The sequence below is a fragment of the Ceratotherium simum genome, chromosome 19 (assembly GCF_057802395.1).
Source record: "Ceratotherium simum simum isolate JZ-2026a chromosome 19, ASM5780239v1, whole genome shotgun sequence".
NCBI classification, from domain to species: Eukaryota; Metazoa; Chordata; class Mammalia; order Perissodactyla; family Rhinocerotidae; genus Ceratotherium; species Ceratotherium simum.
The window spans coordinates 56,924,986-56,948,039 of NC_141918.1; the positions used below are offsets into that span (position 1 = coordinate 56,924,986).

At 52.9% G+C, this 23,054-nt stretch overlaps 2 protein-coding genes across 7 annotated transcripts in view; one reads left to right on the forward strand and one right to left on the reverse strand.

Moving 5' to 3' along the window:
• Nucleotides 1-3,518: 3,518 nt before the first annotated feature.
• Nucleotides 3,519-10,456, forward strand: HEBP2 (heme binding protein 2). Of its 2 annotated transcripts, XM_087444181.1 has the most exons (5): nucleotides 3,519-3,702; nucleotides 4,153-4,253; nucleotides 5,705-5,840; nucleotides 7,063-7,243; nucleotides 9,687-10,456. In XM_087444181.1, the coding sequence occupies exons 2-5, from the start codon at nucleotides 4,167-4,169 to the stop codon at nucleotides 9,883-9,885; spliced, it is 603 nt and encodes a 200-aa protein (XP_087300307.1). In that variant the 5' UTR covers nucleotides 3,519-3,702; nucleotides 4,153-4,166; the 3' UTR covers nucleotides 9,886-10,456. The 2 variants fall into 2 exon arrangements, with proteins under 2 accessions (XP_087300307.1, XP_087300308.1); XM_087444182.1 differs by lacking the exon at nucleotides 3,519-3,702 and having other exon boundaries at nucleotides 4,080-4,253.
• A 10,082-nt stretch (nucleotides 10,457-20,538) lies between these two features.
• The window catches only part of NHSL1 (NHS like 1), a 116,130-nt gene continuing 113,614 nt past the window's right edge, over nucleotides 20,539-23,054 (reverse strand). For all 5 annotated transcript variants that reach the window (XM_087444183.1, XM_004422364.3, XM_087444184.1 and 2 more), the window contains one exon: nucleotides 20,539-22,493. In XM_087444183.1, the coding sequence (XP_087300309.1) occupies nucleotides 21,758-22,493 (736 nt within the window). In that variant the 3' untranslated portion in view covers nucleotides 20,539-21,757. The remainder of the gene's footprint in view (nucleotides 22,494-23,054) is intronic.

Sequence of the window (23,054 nt, forward strand, 5' to 3'; positions counted from 1 at the left end):
TTTAAGCCTCAAAGGAGGCACCTTCTTCTGACCTGGCAGTGGGGTGGCTCTGTATGTTGAAGGACACAGATTGCAGAATTTGTGACTATGACAGGATTGAAACCACGGTAGGCCGAGAAACTGATGCCTAGTGCCAGTTCACTGGTATAAACAATATTTCCTCTCTGATGAGTAGAATGCGCTGTGTACTGGACACACACAGGGGCATCACTTCCATTGTCCTGGACATCAAGTGAAGGTCTAAAAGGACTGCAGCCATGAGAGCAACACTGATGGATTCCAACCTGTCTGCACCTCATCCATTGGGCTCTCCTGCCTGGCCAAGCTAACATACCTCCTCATATAAAATTCAATTTGTACAACAAATACGAACCTGGACAAAATCCCCATATTTCTAAACATTAAATAAATAATAAAAACCAAACTAAAAAAAATTATATGATGTATTTAAATATGAGTTTGTATTAATATAAAACCTATATTTATATAAATATACATTTATGAAAATAGAATAAAATATATAAAAATAATATAACATGCAAACAATCCTTCTAAAGTGTAAGTACAAGCCAAGTCTCCAGGGTCAACCCCAGGGAGCTGCAAGGCAGGATGGGTGTGAGACCCTAGACCAGGCTCCAGTGAGACAAGAGACGGGAAGGTCATCGAGGTCAATGTTCTTCAAAGCGTGGTCCATGGAATGGTGCTGGCTCACAAACGATTTGTTTCCTGTCTGAGGTAAGATAACTGGAGAAATTGACAGTAAGTGTTTAGAAACATCATAGGAATTTAACATTTTTACAGAACCCACGCACATGATTGCTGGACTCCTCTCACTGAGCGTGACTCAGACCAGTTAATTATCGCTGAACCTGTGGGCTGAGAAGCACGAAGTGAGCTTCACATAGTCTTGCACAGTAAACCGCGTACTGGTTTATGATGAACGGGAATTCTTTAAGAGGGGGTCCTTCATCACAGAAAGCCTGAGAAGCCCTGACCCAGAAGACAGATGCTCCCGCTCAACTGCTCCACTTCCCGGGATTCAGCTCTTCAGCCACCACTGACCTCTCCAGGCCAGGGACACAGTCCAACGTGTCGACCCAAACGGACTCAGGCGTGGAACTGCCGGGGAGACCACGATGAGGGACCTGAAACAGGCTGAGAACTGACTGGTTCACAGGGTGGTGCTCACGACCCAGGCAGAGTGGCCTCCTCAGAAGTGGGAGCACTGAACACAATTACACCTCTGTCCTAAACAGTCGTTAGGGAGCCGAGTCTAATCCCCACCCATCCTTTAATCTGTCCTAATCCAGGAATACTGTCAAGAGCCAGCAATAGCATAGGCCCACGAGTGAGTTTACAAGAAAATCTTAGCTGCCCTAAGACTCTAGGACACGGTCCTTGATCAACCGACCTATTAGAAACATTTTCTCTCAGCTGCATCAAGGATTTCGTTTCCTTTAAGAGCGTTTTGAGGATGTGAGCCCTCTGGCTATGGTGTATTTGGTTGTCTACTTACTTCAAAGCATGAACCTTTTAAAATCAGGTTCTCACCGCAGTCTGAGTTGTGTCAAGCTTTACACGGATTAGAATTGATATTTTAATTTTTAAAGACATCCCAGCTTTAGACCTTGGCTTTCTTATCTTCAACCCCACATTCAATAATTGTCCTTTCATTTTCTGTGGCCACGAGAAAGGTGGTTCACAGGTGCTCCAAAACCCTCGCTCACTCTCTACGTGTCTGATAAGTTCCGACTGGCATTCATGTAACATTTATCAAGCAATTATGTGTCAGCACTGAGCTAAGTGCTTAGTATAGAAGCAGCTTCACGGGTTGTGTTGTGTCTAAATAATGGATGAGTATTGTAATTCTCACCAAAACTAGAGGAGAAGCCAGGCAAAGGAAACGATTACACCTCCTGTTAGAATACCAAGCTGCTACCCACAGTTATCATATTTAAGATAGCGGAAACTATAAAAAGACCCAATATTTAATTACATTGTGGGGGCAAGAATGGCTCCAGAGTAAACGATGACCTGACATAAAATATGTGAAGAGCAGGGCCACATTTTATTCATTGCTAAAACCCACCAACACCCACTACAACACCATACATAGAAGATCCTCTTCTGGTTATTATTCCTGAAAAATAATCACTCCAAACTTAGTGGCATAAAAATAACCATTTTATGAAGCTCACAGATTCTGTGGGTTCTGCAGGAATAGCTCGTGTCTGCTCCACAACCTCTGGGGCCTCAGCGTGGAGCAAGCATTTGAGGACGTCTGGAGGTGACTCAGTGGTGCGGGCTGGAGTTACACGGACCCTTAGTAACTGGGTGCCTGATGCCAGCCGTCAGCCAGGACCTCAGCCAGGAACCTCAACGTGGCTCTCCACTAGGCTACCTGGGCTTCCTTCGGCGTGGTTGTTGGAGTTCTAAGTGTCCTTAGAACTATGTGAAAGCCTGTAAAGACCCAGCCTCTGAAGTCACAGTGTTATCTCCGCTGTAGTCACAAGCCCTCCCAGTTTCAAGGAATGGGAGCCTAGACCCCCGTCTCAGTGGGAGGTGTGTCAAAGTCACGTTATAGGAACAGCATGCTGGATGGGAGATAATGGTGCAACTGTCTCTGGGAAGTAAAACCTGCCACAAGTATGGAACAGTCAGTGAATGAGTAAACAGTGTCAGCGATGGACACCAGTGCTTTTCTCAAATACCCGAGCTCTTCTTTGAGAACACAGCATGATTGCGCTTTCTCACCCTCCTGAGGTCGGTCAAGGCCTGAGGATTTGCTTTGGTCAATGAAACACGGGTGAAAGTGACGCAGGTAACTTACTGCAGGAAGGGTTTACAGACAACCCTGGTGACTCACAGAATCCACATTTGCAAGCTCAGCTACTTGCTAGTACAAGAGACGAATACGTCTCTCCAAAATCAACACTCCCAGCACTCTCTCCATGCTGGTGGATACGTGCACGCATCGAGCGATAGGAAGTTGGAGCCACGGCTGCGCGCTCCCAGCTGAGGGCGAGCAGGCTGAGCTCAGCCTTCTTGTTTCAGCTCTCGGACAGTGAACAGCGTCCTTTCACAGTCCACTCAGGGCCACATTTTCCACATTTTGTGGTTTTTGTTGTGATTTCGCTGTTTAAAATGGCCCCAGGCACAGCGCTGAAGTGCCGTCTGGTGTTCCTCAGCCCGGGGCTGCGATGTGCCTCTCTGAGAAGATACACGTTGTTGAAACGTCGTTAAGGCAGGAGCTACTGTGTTGTTTGAGTTCAATGTTAATGAACCAACAAGATACAGTAACACACGTAAAACGAGGTTACATATTGATCGGTTGATGAAAATGTGGACAGAGGCTCACGGGGACCTAGGTCTGCATTTCCTCTAGAAGCAGTGGCTCGGTGCTCCCTGAGTCAATGTTTGGGTGTGGCGACGTCCACACCCACGGGGGCGGGGCGCTCACATCCCCCTCCCTCACCCCAGTGGCCCCGGCGGAACCGCTCCCAGCGCGGGTGGGGCCGCGAGACAAGTTCCCGAGCCGGTGACACCGGCTCCCCCGGCTCCACAGCGACAGCTCCGCGCCTGTTCACTGAAAACAAGGGCGGGGGAGGGACCCCAAAGGAAGCCGGGCCCAGGGCCCTGCAGTCCGGTCTCCGGCTCGGGCCTCAGCCCAGCGCAGGGACCCGGCAGAGCGGCGAGGTCGAGGTGGGATCGCAGCGCCCCCTCTCGGGCCGGGCGCAGGCGACGTCCAGCGCCCCGGGTCTCCGCACTGCGGGGCGGGGACGCGCGCGGGCGGGAGGAGGGACGGGTGGCCGGGTCCGGGCGGGGTCCAGCTGTCTCTGGTCTCCGCACTGCGGGACGGGGTCGCGCGCGGGCGGGAGGAGGGACGGGTGGCCGGGCGCAGGCGACGTCCAGCGCCCCGGGTCTCCGCACTGCGGGGCGGGGACGCGCGCGGGCGGGAGGAGGGACGGGTGGCCGGGTCCGGGCGGGGTCCAGCTGTCTCTGGTCTCCGCGCTGCGGGACGGGGTTGCGCGCGGGCGGGAGGAGGGACGGGTGGCCGGGTCCGGGCGGGGTCCAGCTGTCTCTGGTCTCCGCACTGCGGGGCGGGGACACACGTGGGCGGGAGGAGGGCCCAGGGTCCCGGCTCTCCCGCAGGGTCGGCGGCGCCCATGGCTGACGCGCTGGAGCCGGAGCCCGGGGCGGCCGGAGCCGTGGAAACGCCGGGCTGGACGGCGCCCCTGGACGCTGGCCCCCAGGTAGGCGCGGAGGGTGCGGGCGGGCGGGGCGCAGGGCCGGAGGATCCCAGGATTTCAGTACAACGCACAACTTTTAAAATGGCCTGAGCCCGGGCCCCAACCTTCACAAAGGGGAGAATTCGGTGGGTCAGCCGTGACCCCTGGTACTGGGCACGTCCCAATGTCTTTTCTTTGCGGTAAAAAAAAAAAAAAAAGGATCCCATCAAGTCCTGGAACCCGCGGTGGGAACCCCGGGCTGCGGGGCGTGACGGAGGCTCGTTTGGGACTTGAACTGAGCGGACCCCCAACTCAGGAGGGCCTCTAACGCGAGGGGGGCAAGGGGAGCGTCTCTAACCCGGGAAGGGGGCGGGGAGGAGGGGGCGCGTCTCTAACGCGAGGAGGAGTGTGGCGGGGGGCACGTCTCTAACTCGGGGAGGGCGGGGAGGAAGGGGGCGCGTCTCTAACCCGGGAAGGGGTCAAGGAGGGGGCGCGTCTCTAACCTGGGGAGGGGTCAAGGAAGGGGGCGCGTCTCTAACCTGGGGAGGAGGATGGCGGGGGCACGTCTCTAACTCGGGGAGGGGGCGGGGAGGAAGGGGGCGCGTCTCTAACTCGGGGAGGGGCGGGGAGGAAGGGGCGCGTCTCTAACTCGGGGAGGGCGGGGAGGAAGGGGGCGCGTCTCTAACTCGGGGAGGGGCGGGGAGGAAGGGGGCGCGTCTCTAACCTGGGGAGGGGTCAAGGAAGGGGCGCGTCTCTAACCTGGGGAGGAGGATGGCGGGGGCACGTCTCTAACTCGGGGAGGGGCGGGGAGGAAGGGGCGCGTCTCTAACCCGGGAAGGGGTCAAGGAGGGGCGCGTCTCTAACCTGGGGAGGGGTCAAGGAAGGGGGCGCGTCTAACCTGGGGAGGAGGATGGCGGGGCGCGTCTCTAACTCGGGGAGGGGCGGGGAGGAAGGGGCGCGTCTCTAACTCGGGGAGGGGGCGGGAGGAAGGGGCGCGTCTCTAACTCGGGAGGGGGCGGGAGGAAGGGGGCGCGTCTCTAACTCGGGAGGAGGGTGGCGGAGGAGGGGCGCGTCTCTAACTCGGGGAGGAGGGTGGCGGGGAGGGGCGGGAGGAAGGGGCGCGTCTCTAACCCGGGAAGGGGTCAAGGAGGGGGCGCGTCTCTAACCTGGGGAGGGGTCAAGGAAGGGGGCGCGTCTCTAACCTGGGGAGGAGGATGGGGGGGCGTGTCTCTAACTCGGGGAGGGGGCGGGGAGGAAGGGGGCGCGTCTCTAACTCGGGGAGGGGGCGCGTCTCTAACCTGGGGAGGAGGGTGGCGGGGGGGATGGGCGCGTCTCTAACTCGGGGAGGGGCCAGGAAGGAGGGGTGCGCGTCTCTAACCCCGGGAGGGGGCACCCTGACCGAGAGGGGGGCGCCGTGCGGTTGCGTCTCGCGTCCCGCCTCCTCAGAGTCGCTGCCCGGTTGCCTGCTCCGTCAGCCCGGGGGTTACGAGCTCCGACGCTACGGACCAGCCAAGTGGGTCAGCACCCGCGTGGAGTCTGCGGACTGGGACTCCGCGGTCCAGACCGGCTTTACCAGGCTGAGCAGCTACGCTCACGGCAGAAACGAGACAGGTGCGAGGTTGTGTCCCTCGTGGTTGTGTACCTGTGGTTGTGTGCCCTGTGGTTGTGTGCCTTGTGTGCCTCGTGGTTGTGTGCCCCATGGTCGAGTGCCCCGTGGTTGCGTGCCCCGTGGTTGAGTGCCTTGTGTGCCTTGTGGTTGTGTGCCCTGTGGTCGAGGACCTCGTGATTGTGTACTTGTGGTTGTGTGCCCTGTGGTCGAGTGCCCCGTGGTTGTATGCCTTGTGTGCCTCGTGGTTGTGTGCCCCGTGGTCGTGTGCCCCGTGGTCGAGTGCCTTGTGTGCCTCGTGGTTGTGTGCCCCATGGTCGTGTGCCCCGTGGTCGAGTGCCTTGTGTGCCTCGTGGTTGTGTGCCCCGTGGTCGTGTGCCCCGTGGTCGAGTGCCTTGTGTGCCTCGTGGTTGTGTGCCCCGTGGTCGTGTGCCCCGTGGTCGAGTGCCTTGTGTGCCTCGTGGTTGTGTGCCCCGTGGTCGTGTGCCCCGTGGTCGTGTGCCCCGTGTGCCTCGTGGTTGTGTGCCCCGTGGTTGTGTGACTCGTGGTTGTGTGCCCTGTGGTCGAGTGCCCCATGGTTGTGTGCCCCGTGGTTGCGTGCCCCGTGGTTGAGTGCCTTGTGTCCCTCGTGATTGTGTGCCTCACAGTCGTGTGCCGTGTGGTCGAGTACCTCGTGGTTGTGTACCCTGTGGTTGTGTACCCTGTGGTTGTGTTCCTCGTGGTTGAGTGCCTCATGGTTCAGTACCCCGTGGTTGTGTGCTTTGTGTGCCTCGTGGTTGTGTGCCCCGTGGTTGTGTGACTTGTGGTTGTGTGCTCAAGGAGGCAGGAGGAATGAGGAGCACGGGGTCCGAGGCTCAGGACACGCTGGTTCTGGCTCTGGCGCTGTTTGTGTAGATCACTTAGCTAATGGGACTCCAGTGTCTGAACTGTGAAAATAAAGAATGGCTTGTGTGATCTCTCATTTTCCCTTCTATCCCTAAAACTAGAGAATTCATTAACCAAAAGTATTAATAGTACAAAAAGTGTTCAATGTGGGCAGTGGATAATTGAGTCCTTTTGGCCTTATTTTTTAAAGAAGAAAATTATCTTAAAGGTAAATATTTATGTCAGTAGTGCAAAAACCTCAGATCAAAAAAGAATAGGTTAAGTTTTTTAAAGTAGTCATACATACACTCCATCTGCTTTCATGGTCTCCTTTGTATTTTAATGTATGTTTTCATGGCGCAGAGACGAAAATAAAGATGACAGCTCCCGTGACGACCTGCGTGGAGCCCGGGGCAGGTCCCTTTAGCCAGCCTACCGTCACCGTCTCCCTGTATGTGCCCTCAGAACAGCAACTTGATCCGCCCAGGCCCTCGGAGTCAGATGTCTTCATTGAAGACAGAGCCGAGATGACGGTGTTTGCATGGTAAGAGGCTCCTTTTACTGGCCTGCTCTCACAGTGGTGCTCCTATGGGGTTTCAGCAGCTCTTCACCCTTCCGTAAAACAAGTCCAGTGCATTTCGTGGTGTTTTCCTACCGGCTCAGTTTTACATGTTACTAAGGGTCTCTTGCAAGATACAATCAATTTATTGAATGAAGAGTATATTGCACACCTTCCACATGTAAGACACAATACAAATTATACCAGAAAAAAAAGGCATAAGACTGTTCTCACCTGCCATCTAGTCACCCTGAACAAAAATGCTGTAAAATGCAGTGTGTGGTCCCCTCCTCCCAGCTTCTAGGCTCTGACAACCCCAGACTCCTCCTGTTCCCCAGCCCAACAGATGGGAGCTGCTTCCTGCAGTTACTCCTCTGTTAGTCTTGTTACTTTTCACACCCCTAGGACCTGGCCGACTCAGTCCTGACATTACAGTCTCTCTGTTGAAATTCAGAGACACATGCATGAGTGGTGATCATCTCCTGTAGCCGCTTGATCACTCCGTCTCTCCCTCGTCACCACCCACCTGACAACGACTCGCTGTCTCTGCCTCCTCCACTCCGTGTACCCCTCTCACCCCGTCGGGTGCAGCCCGCTCGGTCTCCCTGGGTGCTCCTGTCACCCTCAGCAGGGCCCTCGAGCCTGTCACATGATGGTCCCTCAGGACTTAGATCAGGTGGCACCTCATCTGTGAGGCCTCCCTCAGTCTCTCCAGCCAGACAGCACTTTGTCCTTCTGTTGTTCTAAGTTACGATGACCTGAGTATACACTGCAGCTTCTCATGAACACGGCAACGTGTCACTCTGCCCACCTCCTCCAGCTCTGAGCAGGGCACGCATGGGGGCGATGGGGGTCAGTATATGTTTGTGTGCTGAATAAAGCCTTGGACAGATCATCGCAGAACAACATGTATTCAGAGGACAGAAGATAGCTTATAATTAGAGGGCTCAAGATTTGATTTCAAAGAAGTAGGATCTGAAAACAAATTCCCTTTAGGCAGAACATACCAAGAGCTGGCTATTCCTTAAGGAAATAAACAATAAATTTAGGAACCAATATATTTCTTAACACATGGTTCAGAATTATCATTATCAGTCAACACGATGAAAATTATCTTCAATATTTTAAATACACGTGCATAGATTCCTACACTTATTCAACAAGGATCTAAGAAGTTTTGCACACCAGGAATGATTCCGGGTGCCCAGGAGACCTTGTTGAATGAAACAGGCCTGGTTTGTACCCTTGAGAGCCCGCATCATATCTGAAGAGTGGTGGGACTGATCTTTTCCATCAGCACATGGATAATAAAGCTTATGCTGAAGATGGCATATTAGGAATATTTTTGTTTCTCTGTGTTCCTATTCTTAACCTTCAAAATAAAACCCATCATGTTTACATGTCAGCAACTCAGCTTGGTCTGTGTGCTGTCCTGATTTAATCTCAGGATATGTATGTTTATATACTTTAAAATCTATACTTAAACTTTTATTCTCTTTTCCCACTTTTATTTCTATCTTTTGACTGTTTTTGCCTTTCATTCCTGTAGCAACCTCCTCACTGGCTCCTTCTCCCCAGTGCCCTTTCCATCTGTCTGCCTGTATTCTTACCAGATCTGATCGAGTTCCTTTCCTACTCAGCATCCTTTGGAATAATCTCAGAAGCCTTAGGACGATGCACGAGGTTCTTCCTCCTGGCTCTGCCTCACCTTTCTGACCCCGTTTTCTGTCTCACTATGAAAATGCTTTGTAATTTTGGACTTCTGCTCCTTTTCCTATCCCTTCCCTTTCTCAGCTCAGCAAAACCACCCTCCGTTCCAGACCAGCTCAGGTGACCCCCAACCCCGATTTAATCGTGTCCTCAGTGTTCCCACAGCACTTCGATCCCGTCTCTGTTAAGACTCTTCCATTAGACTGTAAATTCAACAATATCATGAATTCATCTGTACAGGGCCTGCCCTTTTCCCAAGGAGAAGGAGAAAGGGGAAATGTTTGATAGAAAATGGAAAGTCTGGAAGGGAGGCTTCTGAGGGGGTGTCAATGGGTCTGCTGACCGACAGCATCAGCATTACTGGGAGACTGTTGGGAACTCGGAGTGAGGCCCCATCGCAGACCTCCTGAGTCTGCATTCTAGCAGGATGCCCTGGTGGCTCAGATGCACACTGAGGCTGGAGGAGCAGAGTTAGCGCAGGAGAGGGTGTAAATTCCACCTCCGCCTGCCCACGATGGGTGTGCTCCTCCTGGGCCTCCTCAGGGTGTGGAGGTCACATTGAGACTGGGGCAGAGGAAGGAACGGTCGGTTCAGCTGCTGAGAGGGAGGAGCTTCGAAACTCACTTCGTCAGCGTTCGTGGTGTCAGCTCCTCTCTTCCTCAGACCGACGTTCGCATCAGTATTAACATCACTCATGGTCGTCCGTTCTCCTCTGTAGGTCTTTCGACGGATTCTCTAGTGCCCGGAAGAATCAAGAACAACTGTTGACGTTGGCAAGCATTTTGAGGGAAGAAGGACAAGTTTTCGATGAAAAGGTTTATTACACTGCAGGCTACAGCAGTCCTTTCAAATTGCTTAACAGAAACAACGAAGTGTGGTTGATTCAGAAAAATGAACCCTCCAAAGAAAAGGAGTGAGAAACGAGAGGAAGCTCCATTGCCAGGGGCAAAGCTTCTGTTTGCTGGAGACACAGCACCACCTGTGAGTAACCCGTGTGTCTGCCAGCTCTGCCTGAGGGCCCTCCTGTGACTGGCTTATCCCCAATGTGCCTCTTCAGTGCTTGAAGCTTCATCAGACACGCAGATCAGGCAGCAGGGGGCAGCATTCTACACGCCCCTGAATGGGACACCACGCTCTGCAGAGCTTGATGTCCCCGAGGCTCCATGTGGAGTTACTCCCCCTCTTCACTGTATCACAATCACATTGCCTTTCTCTACTTGGATGTGGGTCACTTGATGTCCTCCCCTCCAGATATTGCCAATAAAAATGTTAAAGATTTATCCCGGGTGGAACCACTAGGCTGTCAGCCTGGAGAGGTGACGGTCAGTTGGACACAAAAGTGGAATTGTTTTCTGCAGCTGCCACTGTTGCGTTCTCTGTGGAGTCCTAATCCTCCTTGGCCCCCGGCCCCCACCACCCAAGAAAATTCTCACAATTCCCAAAAGTGTTGATAGTATTTTGTGACAAAGAATAAATTTATGAAGTTAGGGACTGCCTGTCCTATTTTGATACTCAATAATGGCACGGTTTTAAATGTTACCAAAATGTAATTTAAAAATTCAGCTGAATTTTTAAAGTATTTCATATAGCATTTCTGGAGGTCGTATAAAAATGGTTAGTTTTTCAGAGCAGGTTGCCGCAAAATCAAGGAGGTTGAAATCCTCTCCTAGGAGTGTAGGAGCGTGCGTGTCCTGGGGAAGACAAGTCACGTTCAGACCCCTGGAAGCTGTTGCGGGAGGGCGTGGCTTTTCCGTGGCTCAGAGGATGGTGGTGGTAGGCGTGAAGGAGAAGAGCTGGTTGGAACTCAGTCACTCTGACAGTTAAAGCTGCCCAGGATGACACACTCCCAGTTCCCGGCACGGTGGTGTTTAAGCAGAAACCACGTGGTCACTTCATGGGAGATGTGAGCATCCGATGGATGAGAGGATCGGGCAGGTGATGCTTAAGATCCCTTCACCCCAGTGTTGTGCAGTATCTCTTGAGATGGATCTCCCTAACCTGGCTCCAGTAGAGCAATGGTTGCTGGTTCCTGTGGCTGCCGTGTGGACTGCCCTCTGGAACACCCTTCCTGCCCTTCACCTGAAGGACCACATTCAAGCCTCGGAACAACTCTGTGCCACGTTGTATTGTCTCCATTTCACAGACGAGGACATGGGCACAGAGATGTTTTGTGCCCCAGGAACTGAAAGGGCATGGGTGGCCCGAGCCCAGGCAGTCTGACTCCGGGGTCCACCCTGTGGACCACCAAGTCCCGCTGACAGACGGCTACTCAAGATGCGGCTGTCTCAGGCCGTCAGTGCATTAGGACACACAGAGGCGTTCTTCCTGCACATCATACGTGCACAATGAACATGACTCTGACCTCAGAGACACCTTTGAGACTGGAATTTTTGATACAAAACAAGCTAGATTTCTGGTTTTGATATTATTATGGATATAAATTTTAAAATCCCAGGCAATTATTTTCCAAAGGCATTTGCTTGCATTATTTATTGATTCTTTGCATTTTTGTGCTTGCCAAAAAGAAATTTCTTTTTTTAACTCATTTACCATCATCAACTGTCCAGTGGGAGGACACCTTCTAGCCTCCCACTGGAGAATGTCCACAGTACCAGCCTCTACTGGTATGAGGTAGATATTTCTAATATCTACTCTAGAGTCCTACATGAAATAGGCATCTCTTATGCAATAAATTCTATTTTAAATGAGAAAAGCATATTTCTGATTACCAAGATTTAGTTGTAATCTGAAACATGTTCGATAAAAACATTGATTTTGTACAAGTCCAGGGTATCCCATTTTTCCCTCCTTTTCCATAAACCATAAGCAAAAAATTTTTCAGCCCTAAATTGATCAACCCAGAAAGTATTTCTTACAGCACTGAATCAGTTATTTTAATTATGTGGCTGGCACTGACTACAAAATATCCCTTACGTCAACATTTCTATTGAGATTTTTCTTCTCTTTGGTATAGGAACTTGGTGTCTAGACTCTGTTGTAGGGGTGAACCCCCACCTTTGCTGCTGGTCTAACTCTTGCTCCATCAATCCTCCCTTTCCGCTTGTCTCCAGGACCTCCCTGCACAGCTTCCAGTCACTGCTCACCAACAGGCTCAGATTCTGCCCGGTCCTCTGCCCTCCGAAACCAAGACCAGAGCCCCCCTAGACCATTGTCTAGGATGACAATTCCCACCTCTCCCTGCCGTGGTGTCCAAAGGCTTCCCTGGAGCTCTAGGGGGTGAGGAGGCATCTTGGGGACCCTGCGGGAATCAGGGGGCAGCCCCCACCCACCTCTGTGCCCCCGGCAGAGCAGTCCACGTTTGTCCGTGTGTATGTCAATGTTTCCCGCGAGTACATATTTCAAAAAGTCTGAAAACAATTCATTTAACTCCATGCATTCATTCATTCAAACCTTTCTAGTCATCACTTAACCCTCTAAAATCTTGCTTTCTCCCTAAGCATTTCACTGAAATGTCATTCATGTCCATTCGTTTTTGAATAAGGCATCACGGAGTCCCCACTGTGTTCCAGGCACTGCACTCGGTTCCAGGGCCCCGGGGCACGGTGGTGAGCAGACCTCTTCATCGGGGACTGCATCGTCCCTCATCCGGCGGCGTTCCTCGCCCTTCTCTCCCGTCCGCCTTCCTGCGGAGCACACCGCGGGGCCGGGGCAGCCCGGGCTCTGTCCTCGCCGAGTTGACGTCGCAGAGGGAGAGTTCAAATACCAGAGAAACGGGGCCAGGGGTGGAGTGCAGGTTGGCAGAGTGCAGTGGACGCCACGCGGGGGTCAGGCAAGGCCCCTGTGAGGAAGAGACATCTGAGACTCGAGTGATGAGCTGGAGCCAGTCAGATGGAGGCGGGGTCGGGGGCATCCAGGCAGAGCAACAAAGTCAAAAGGAAAGGCCACCTTCGGGATCCAGAACAAGCAGCCGCGCGTCCCGCTTGCTGAGCGGAGAGCTGTGCTCGCAGGACGCCTCTCGGGACGAGGGAAGCCGCTGACCGCGCGCGGGTTCCAGGACGCGCCGCGGTCCGGACTAGCGGGCTTGCGGAAGCGCTTCGGGTCACTGAGCGTTAGTCCTGGAGGTGCGGTCCCAGGGCGAGCCCGCTGCTGGTTGCCGCGATTTGGAGCCCGGTTCAGAGGCGAGGGTACTGAGGCAAAGCTGTCATTGATGGTTTCCGGGACTTACTTGCTACTGTGGCCAAAGAACAGCCATCTCTCCTCCGGGACTTGCGTGTGTGGCGACAAGCCCGTGGCGGCGCGCGCTCAGACCCGCCTTCGGGAGAGGACCGGCTGCCCCGCGGTGAGGGGTGTGGTTCGCCGCCTTCTCCAGCCTTCTTTCCTTCAGGGTGCACCGCAGATTTCAACATCAGGACACCCTGTTCTCAGGGGGTCCCAGCCTGTGACTGTGCAAGGCAGGGGGAGCTGACAGCCTGCTTTTTTCTGGGTTCTTCCAGCCAAAGACCGAGCACCGTGGGGGTACAAGGACCCAGCCATTTCTGCCCCACTCAGGGCCCTCTAATAAACAGACTGTGCTCTGGAGCTCCCGGGTGGGCTGCAGAGACCGGATCAGGACCGCACTGCAGTCAGCAGCCGCCAGCCCAACTCTGCTTCCCCTCTTCCCTTCGGAGAGGAGACCGCCATACGTCTTTTGTGATCCTAACTCCGCCTCAGCGTCACACTGGCACGACTGGGATCAGGGCGACCCAAGGCTGTGGGTGTCAAGACCGCGTTTGAGGACTGGGCTACCCGGCCCCCGGCCCTGGGGGACAGGCAGTGCGCAGGCAGCTCCGAGCACCAGGAGGCCGTCTAATGGTTACCGTTACGTGGAACGGCACACTGGATGGGAAGGCACTGCCGGCCGTGATGATACCACGGGAACCAGACACTGAGAGGCCACAGCACGTGACCATGGCCTCTGGGAGAAGGGGAACAAGGTGAGTTCAGTGAGGGTCAAGCTTACGGCCAGGAGGCAGCTTCTAGGCAGCAAAGCAGGGAGGGGGACCACACAGAGACCACCGGCCTCACTGAGCTGAGGAGACAGGTCAACGTGAGGGAGGGCGAGGCAGGGAGGATCGGTGGGGCAGAGTGAAGGAGAGGAGGAGGCAGCACACAGCTCTGCCGTCTGCAGTGGCCCTTGGTCCTCGACCGACCTGTGGAGGTGTGAGAAGCTGCCCAGGCTGAGAAATGAGCAACTGGAAAGGGGAAGAACAAACAATCCCGGGACCACACAGGGGGCTGGGAGAGAGGAGCCTGGGGCATCAGGGAGCAGCCTCAGCAGTGAGGTTAAACCGTCTCCAAACCAAAGGCTTCTGGGGACATCCCCTGAGAAAGCTCAAGAGCAAGCCTTGAAAGGATCAAACTGACTCCAAGACACTTGGCCGTGCACCAGAACAAAGCCCAATACTATTTAAAGGAATAAAACAAAATCCACTCACAATCCCAACACCCAGTAAAAAATTACTAGAAAAATATGCAAAGAAACAGAAAAATATGACCCATAATTAGGGAGAAAAAAGCAATCACTAGAAACAGACCCAGAAGTGACACCTGTGAAGGAATCAGCAGCTTGGATCACGTAATTTGGCAGATCCTACGATATCGGGGGTGTCAATGGTGAAAAAAAATGCAGTGTAGAATTTATGACAAGTCCCAATGGGAGAATCCCAGTGCAGGTCCCTGGGGTCCTGAAGCAAGGCTGTGCTAACTGCAGGAGAGAATGACATGCTTTTTGAAAAACAGCTGGTGGTGTTCTGCTGGGACCTGGTGGAGACAGAACAATGAGACACTCTGAGATGATGTGTGCAGAACTGCCTGTCCTAGCTGGGTCCTGTCAGAATCAAGCTGGTGGGACCAGCAACAGTCCATTATAAGGCAGAAATGATGCCTCCAGGAGCAATCACAAGAAGGCAGAGCACTAAGCAGGTTGCACGAGCAGGGAGCCCACTCCCATGGCACCATGGCTGCACCCCTGCCTCCTCCCTCCCTAAGGCTGTTTGGAAGGCCTGTATGGTCAGCTGAAGGAATAGGGAAAAGCCTGAACTTGGTTTATCGATGAGTTGGCTATGTGGGTGCAAGCTGAAATGGACAGCAGGTGCATTACACCTTCACTCAGGAGTGACATTGCAAGGCAGCTTCAAGAAAAATATCTGCAATCTTTCTGCAAAAAAAGGGCAGAATTTTTAGTGAGGAACCTGGTCGTTCACTTTGTGAGGGAGGAAAGGTAAAATACATATGGAATCATGGCTGTGATTCCATTCACTGGCCTGGCCAACTGGTTGGGAGTTCAGAAAGAAAAAGAATGGATGATTGAGACGAGGAGGTCTGGGGGCAGAGCTTGCGGATGGACATACGGGAGAGGACACAGAACCTGAAAAACTCTGTATCACATCTTAGTGCTTAGCAGCAGAGGCGCTAAACAACCAGACGAAATGACTCAGCCTGTCTGCGTCGGCTCTTGTGGATGCCCACCCCAGGCCGGTAAAGGTGGACACACAGACAGAGTGGCCATGGTGGCCAAGACGGAGGCTCTGCATGGACCTCAACACCATGGACCTCAACACCATGGACTCCCACTTCCCAAGGCCGACTAGATACTGCTACCTTTGAATGTCCCACCTGCCAGCCACGGATAGCAATGCTGAGACCCTGGTGAGGCCGTGAGAAGACCAGCGGGTCATGCGACGCGATGTTGACTGTATTGGGCCCATTCTTTCTGGGAGGGGCCAGCAGTTTATTTGCACAAGGGTGGACATCTATTCGAGGTATGCAGTTTTCTTTCCTGCTTACAGGGCCTTGACTAGCACCACAGTCTAGGGACTTACAAAACCTCTGATCGCTGGCATGAATTTACTGAATGTGTGATCTACACATCATAACGTCTAGTCAAGAAGAGTTAGCCCATGGCCACAGGACCCACTGGTCCTCTCTCACACTGCACCACCCAGAAGCTGCTGGCCTGACAGAACATTGGGATGACCCGCCTTAGTGCTGGCTGGAGGCAACACCCAGCCAAGATAGACGCCATCTCCTGGACACAGTATACTTACTACATCAGAGGACCTATCGGGAGCTGTGTCCACAACAGCAAGGACACATGGATCTGGGAACCAAGGGGTGGAAGGAGGATGACCCTACTTACCATCACTCCCACTGAGGAACACAGGACTTTCCACCCCACAACTCTGGGCTCTGCAGAGCCCGAAGCCCTTGCTCTCAAAGGTGTAGACCCTCCCTAGGCAACACAGCAAGGGTACCGTTGAACTTCAACCTACAGCTGCCACCTGGGCACTTGTCTCCTTATGCCCAGGGACGACAGCCAAGAAGAGTCACTGTTTTGTCAGGGGTAATTGATCCTGAACTCAAGAGGAGGTGAGCCTGCTGTCACATGATGTGTGGAACTCGGGGGACCCACCTGGGGCACCCGTCGTCCTCCTCGCCCAATTGTAGCTGTGAACGGACAGTGCAGCAACCCTGGCCTGAGAAGGGTTTGGCTCTGGGGATCTCAGAGCCCCTGGGAGTGAGAGCTTGGTCACACTCTCAGGAAAGCCACCGAGACCAGCAGAGGTGACATCAAGGGAGAAAGGAGTTTGGAGTTGGGGAGATGAGTCCCTGCTATAGTTGCCCCCACCAAGCTCTTCTTCTTCAATGTCTCCTCAGGAAGGGAAGTCCCCCAGAGCCCTGGAAGAGTTGCTTTTCCCGTGTTTATGGGCAAGAAGATGCACATGGCACAAGGGGTGGACTGAGGCAGGCGTGGAGATGTCACTTAGATCCCCCTTCAAGAAAAGACCTGCCAGCCAGCTGCCAGAGGTGAGGTGAGCTCACAGCTTCCAACTGTCGGCTCTCCAGCCGAGGTCACGCCATTCTCAAGGCAAGAAGGGCTGGTGGCCAACGATCTCACTAAGCCGTGGAAATTGAGGGCACAATTTTCTCAGGGTGGCCTCTTGCCAAAGACCAAGCAAGGCAGTGGGAAAGGACCGATCTGTTTCTGTCCAACATAGGACTCCTCCAATGGGTGGTCTTCTCCCCAGAGCCCCCATCGCACCGGCTGACCGGTCAGCCTGATACCTCTCCCTGCCCTCCTCCCTTTTCCTTCCAAAGGCGTGACACTCCAACAAAACCTTTGGCCTTCCTGTCTTAGTGTCTACTTCCTGAGGAACCTAAAGCAGCAGAGAAATACAGGAACTTTTCTTCTCAGTTGGTAAAATAAAGGCTCTGAGGTGGGAAGGAGCTTCTATCAAGGGACAGACAGGAGAATGAGGCCAAATCTTTTGAGTGAGGGGACCAGTGGCAGATCTTAAAGGCCACAGCAAGGAGTGCGAGTCCTACTCCAACTGTAACCTTCAGTCTTCGGCGGGTTTCGAGCAGGGGAGCGCCGCGAATTGTTTTTAGAAGCTTATTTTGTAGGCGAGCTGAGAGTGGGTGGAGATGCACAGCAAAGACCAGGAGACAGTGGGGGCCGCTGCAACGGTCTCGTCAGGAGAGAGCGGTTTGGCTGAGAGGTGGCATGGGGCTGTGAGAAGTGATCGGATTTGTGGTATCCTGGGAACACGGTTGACATGACTCGCTTATGGTTTAGACGTGGGGTGAAAAGCAAAGAGAGGCCACGAGGAAGAGCTGAGATCCAGGGCGGGAGCCACGTGAATGGTAGCGCTGCTAACTGGCAAGGTGAAGGCGTGGGGAGAAGCACAGTTTGGATATATTAGGTTCACAACCCCTCTCAGTGCAGATTCTGAGCAGGCAGGTGACATACTAATCCGGAGCTCACGGAGGAAGTCAGGACGGGAGATGCTGGGGTTTCCAGTACACGTCACGTTTATTTAATGCTTCCGATTACGTATAGTCCCCAAGGGAGAATAAGGCTAAGAACAAGCCAGGCCACATCATTCCCCTTCCTAAAAACCTCCCCTGTCCCAGGACGACACAACAAAGCCCAATCCCTTGACATTCTCACCTGAGACCACCTCCAGTCTTGTGTCCCAGAGTTTTTCTAGAGGCTTCCTCCTCCTGCCACATGGCTTCCTCCACACACTTTGCCTCTGGGCCTTTGCACACACTCTCCCTCCCTTTGGAATGTCTCTTCTGCCAGCGGCCCCTCCCTGGTGAGATCCTCTGAATAGGAAAAGTCAGCTCAGGTCACCACAGCCGACCCCTCCCCATCCACCTGGTCAGAGGCAGTGACGTCTCCCTCTGAAGACGTGTCGCCCAACTGCAAAGGGAGTGAACAGCGACTCACCCACGGGGTCTGGAGGCAGACAGCCCACGGCTGGTGCAGCGATTGGCTCCCTTCTCATCCACCTTCCACGACACGTGGCTCCCATGCTTCCTGGTGCCTCAGAGGCTGCAGCAGAGCTTGCTCTTCCCCTCCGGTCCCCACGCTCTCCAGGGAGGAAAGGAGGAAGGAGGCCACAGAGGAGGGACGGCATCGACTCGAGGAAAGCTGATCTCCTGCGAATTCCCAGGCTCCTGCCCATGTCTCACTGCCCCAAGGCCCTCCTGACTGTGGGCTGTGAGTCTCAGGTCAGGTTGGGTGCACTGCCAGCCTGAACCCCCTTCAGTGCTCTGTTGGTAAAGGGGTGCGTGTCAGGTGGGGTCCCCGCCCTCTTCCCCTTCACCTGCTCTGACACTGACGTGTGGTACAGGAGAGGTCGCTGTGTGTCTTTTCACCAGGTGTGAAGCCCCTTACCGCTATCTCATCCACACGTTTCTATCCTAGAACTCCCTCATCCTCACCTTGCACATGACAAGCATTTAATACAGGGCTTTTTCCACGGAACAAATGATCACAGTCCTTGTTCTGAGAATAAAGGCTGGCCTGAGGGGAGAGGGTATAGGGCAGCTCACTGAAAGAAACTTGATCGCGGTCTCTGAATAGCTTACTACAGGAAAACGGACCTCAAAAATCAACCAGACCTCAAGAATCAGGTCCCTGTTTTGTTCAAAAGACTCTCTTTTCCCCCCAAAATATCCTCATATCTGCCACAGTGAACTGACCTGTTGTGCTCATTTCGTGGTGGAATCTCAGCATATAAACCAGTGTTCACATTCAGTCAATGTGCTGACAACACCGCACAGCAGGACCAATAAACCAATCCCATCTTGCCCGCCCGCCGATGCCCACCAGAGCTGGGCGGTGCTGGTGGGGGGATGAGACCCAGATACAGAAATGCCTCCTTCTCTTTCCTTGTCCTGTCACTCCCCAAACAATACAATCGTCCCCACATGAGAAGCAGTGATTTCCATCAGCCTTCTTCAGAAATAGGAGAAAATCAGACTAAAGTGGAGGCTGCTTCCAACCTGCAGAGCAAATGGCCATTTGTTTTTCTGCCAACTCTTAGGAAAAGTAAGGTGGAAATAGCCCTGGGGCTTCTGTCTATGACTACCTGGCACCTACTGTCTCAGGGATAAAGAGGGTCATCAAATCCACCCTGAGTTTTCAAATGCGACAACGTCGTGAACAGAGTGAGCCCCCCCGCCAGAGGAAGAAGCAATGCTCGAGATGCCGTCACGTTTCAGGGGTGAGTCTAGACTCTCGTCTCATCCGAGCCTGGGACGTGTTCTCCCGTCTCTCCACGTCACATCTGAACTTAGTCAACGCACTGTTTGTATTTTTTATTCAGGAGCCCGCAGGACGTCATCCAGAGCTGTTCTTCCATCCATCTCTAGGTGGCGCATCCGCAGGGTCTGCAACAGGCCAGCTCCTTCCTGCCAGGGCCCCACCTCCCACCGGCCCCTCTGCTTGTACCCAGCGAGCCATCCCCAGTTCTTCGAAAGACCGATCTCATTACTCAAAAACGCGGGTACAAACAAAAAGAAATAAGGGTCAAATATTTACTTTATTGTTTTATTCAAAGCAAATTTAAAAACCTAATATATTTTTTCCTTTAAAAACGGATTTTTATAGTTTTATAATTAGTTTTGATGTTGCTTATCTTACCTTCAACATAAATGATTTATATATTAAGTTAAAGTTTTCTGATATCCACGTACATTCTAATCTTTCTTAGGTAGTTATGAGAAGACTGCGAATTCAAAAGCCAACACCACTTTTCTCAAGTTTAGAAGAAAAGACCCTTGTGCACCATGTTGCTAAAAAGGCCTTTTGCCCTTGGCCAGATGTCAGGTCTTGATCTGCTTGTATGAAAAGAAGTGATCTGTTTTCTTCAGAGAAGGGAAGGAGCCTAAATTCCTCAGGTTTGTTTTTGTCTCAAAGACAGGTCTAAAATGGGTATCTATAGTTTTATTAGATAAATAATAAAATGATATTTTCATACCAAAAAAGATGACAATTGGCAGCTGCATGGTATTTAGGCCAAGAATCTCAGTGTTGTCATGTTAGGTCCTTCTAATGAAGGAGACAAGACTCTGTTTTATTTCAAGAAATCAAGGGGCCTATGTACATGGCATCTGGGAGGGAGGGATGGGGGAAGGGGTCAAAAGAATACGACATAAAAATAAATACTCGACACACTCTTCTCCCATGTCTACAAGTGTTAAAATTCTAACTGGAGAAGATTAGAAGGTAAGTAGCCAACTCAAATATTTATAAAAAATATAAAAATGCACAAACCAAATGAGGCAAAAAATCTTTTTAATCTAAAAACCCATTTCCCAGGGCTAATTAATAGCCAGGCCCTGACAATTTTTATCAGTTTATTTGACTAACAAGAGCTATTCAGCATTTTCTTCAAATAAGATAACATATAATAGATCTTGATAAACCTTTCTAAATGAGGACATGAAACTGTAGGCAATTCTAGAAAAAACAGCCGTTTTTCTTTGGTGTGACCAGAAGGATATCCAAAAGTTAACAAATGCTGACACTTCAAGTGATAAGAAATTGCCAAATGGAAGTTTAAACTCTGGTAAAAACAGTTGTAAAAGGAAAAGCCCCACCCACAGTTCTGTAGTGCAAGTTTTTAAATTTAATCCTGAAAAATAACTTTATTTAATAAGCAGGAAACACATTCCAGCAGCATGTCCCTCACCCCGCTGCCCCCTCCTCTCTCCATGTGCGCCCCGTCACTCCAGCTCTCAAAGGTCTCAGCTGCTGCTCAAGGAGGAAGTCATTAAAAAATCACCCACATTTCTAAAAATCAGGCTGAAAGATGTGTGTCTGTGGCTGCACAGCAGCAGGCTCCATGTTACAGCACGGACACTTCCACTGTGTTTCATTTTTACAAAAAAGAAACAAAGCCTTTTTACCCCAGAAAAAAGTACCTGAACCAATGGGTCACTTAGCCGTTTCCCAGCTTTCTGGGTGCACCAGGACACGGCCCCCCCGAGAGCATGCCTGTGTGTGTGCCCGTGTGTCCGTGCGCTCAGACCAGCACACCCACCGCCCCTGCTCAGAAGTAACGGTCTCTCCCCTCTGGAACTCACCGACGCCACAGATGTGACACTTGTAAAGCAATCACCACCCAGTCCAGAGGACTCGTTACTTGACCCAGCTTAACGCTTTCTTTCTTTCTCCTATTTCTGTACGTGCTGTTTGTGTATTTTTTTTAACATAAAAAGCATTCAAAATGCACACACACACACACCCCTACACACACACCCAGCATTTAGCAAAAAACAAAATCTTCCCCAGGAAGCACTTCCAGAAGTTAAGCTTCTACCTGCTTTTAAGCCACATGGCAAGTCCCAAGAGTCCTCAAGAGCCCTCTTGTTCCACTGCAGGGCCCAGACATAACCCTGAGTGGGGCCACGGGCCAGGTGGGGGGACCTGCCAGGCCCCGTGGAGCAACCTGCTGTGCATCCCCCACATCACCGGGGAGACCCACATCTGCGCCCCTAACTCTCTTCCCCCAGAGGACCTGCGCACTGTTCTGAGGGACTCCTGCCCTCTGCACCGGCCGTCCCGTCCGCAGGGCCAGGAGACTGTGCCCGCAGGGAGGCGGCTGGCTCCCCGCCATGGAGCAGACTGCCCTCAAATATTTCGTCCCCTGCCAGTCCATCTAGTGGACAGCTCCTGGTAGCGCCCAGGGTCCAGTGAGCCCTGTCGTCAGCAGGCTCCATGGTCTCCCCTTCTCCCTCCGAGATGACGGTCATGGGGCTGCTCTGGATCCGGTTCCTCACGCTGTACCTGCTGCTGGCTGCAGACGGCGGCGTCCGGCTGCGGCCATACCTGGGGCCCGAAAAGGACAGGCTCCGTGGCATCAGGCCTTCGCCCCTGGCCCACTCCTCCTGGGCCCTCCTGCTCCTGATCGGGGAGCAGCTCGATGGGCTCTCAGGCGCGTCTGGCGAAGGCTCCGACTTTGACCGCTGGAACCTGGGGTCAGTGTTCTTGAGCATCTCGGCGGCGGACATGCGGGCGCCGGCGTCTGACCGGCTGCCCTTCTTCAGCAGCAGGGCCTTGAAGTTGTCACTGCTGGTGCTACTCTTGCGGATGCTCCTCTGAATTGACCCCACCTGCTTCGGGGAGGCCAGGCTGGGGGCAGCTCCGGTGGGGGTCACTGGGGGGGAGGGGGAGTGGTTTCGAGAGTGGTCATCATCCGAATCTTTACGGCCAAGGACTTTCCTCTTGGATCTGAGATTTAACGACATTAAGATAAAGGTGAATTCCCCCAGGTCCCCTGGATGTCACCATATCACCCTGCTTCTCCCCACACATTCAGGTCACCACCTCTTACTGTCACCATGGAAACTCCCAAACGTCTGTGTAGTCTGTGCACAAAGGCTCATCGTGTCACCAGGCGTGCCCATGGCCCGGCCACGAGAGTCATTAACTCACGACCACCCTCGTTCACCTCCACCCTCCTGGGTTACTATGAGACAAATCCCAGACATCATATGATGACTTTGGAGAGGACCATTTCCCAAGTTTTTAATAACTGCCATTTTTCATTTAGCTCTCCCACGCTGGACTGATGCTGACAGAATCTCACGGTGCTGCCCAGCCCATCCTTCCTCTCCTAGTTTGGTGCCAGCCCTTGAGCAGGCCTCGCAGATCAGCCAGCTCCGTGGAGACAGGCCCCCCACCCAGGTTCTGGAACAACTCGACAACTTCGCCTTCTGACATTCTGGAGTCTGACACAAACCAGTCTTCCGTGGCTCTCACTGACCACACGTCCACCCTAGAAATCCACGT

Bases quoted from the DNA above. Each gene is read 5' to 3' on its own strand.
- HEBP2 (XM_087444181.1), top strand. From the start codon at position 4,167: ATGGCTGACGCGCTGGAGCCGGAGCCCGGGGCGGCCGGAGCCGTGGAA. The intron at 5,841-7,062 runs GTGCGAGGTTGT...TTCATGGCGCAG, and splicing joins TCACGGCAGAAACGAGACAG to AGACGAAAATAAAGATGACA. The intron at 7,244-9,686 runs GTAAGAGGCTCC...TCTCCTCTGTAG, and splicing joins GAGATGACGGTGTTTGCATG to GTCTTTCGACGGATTCTCTA.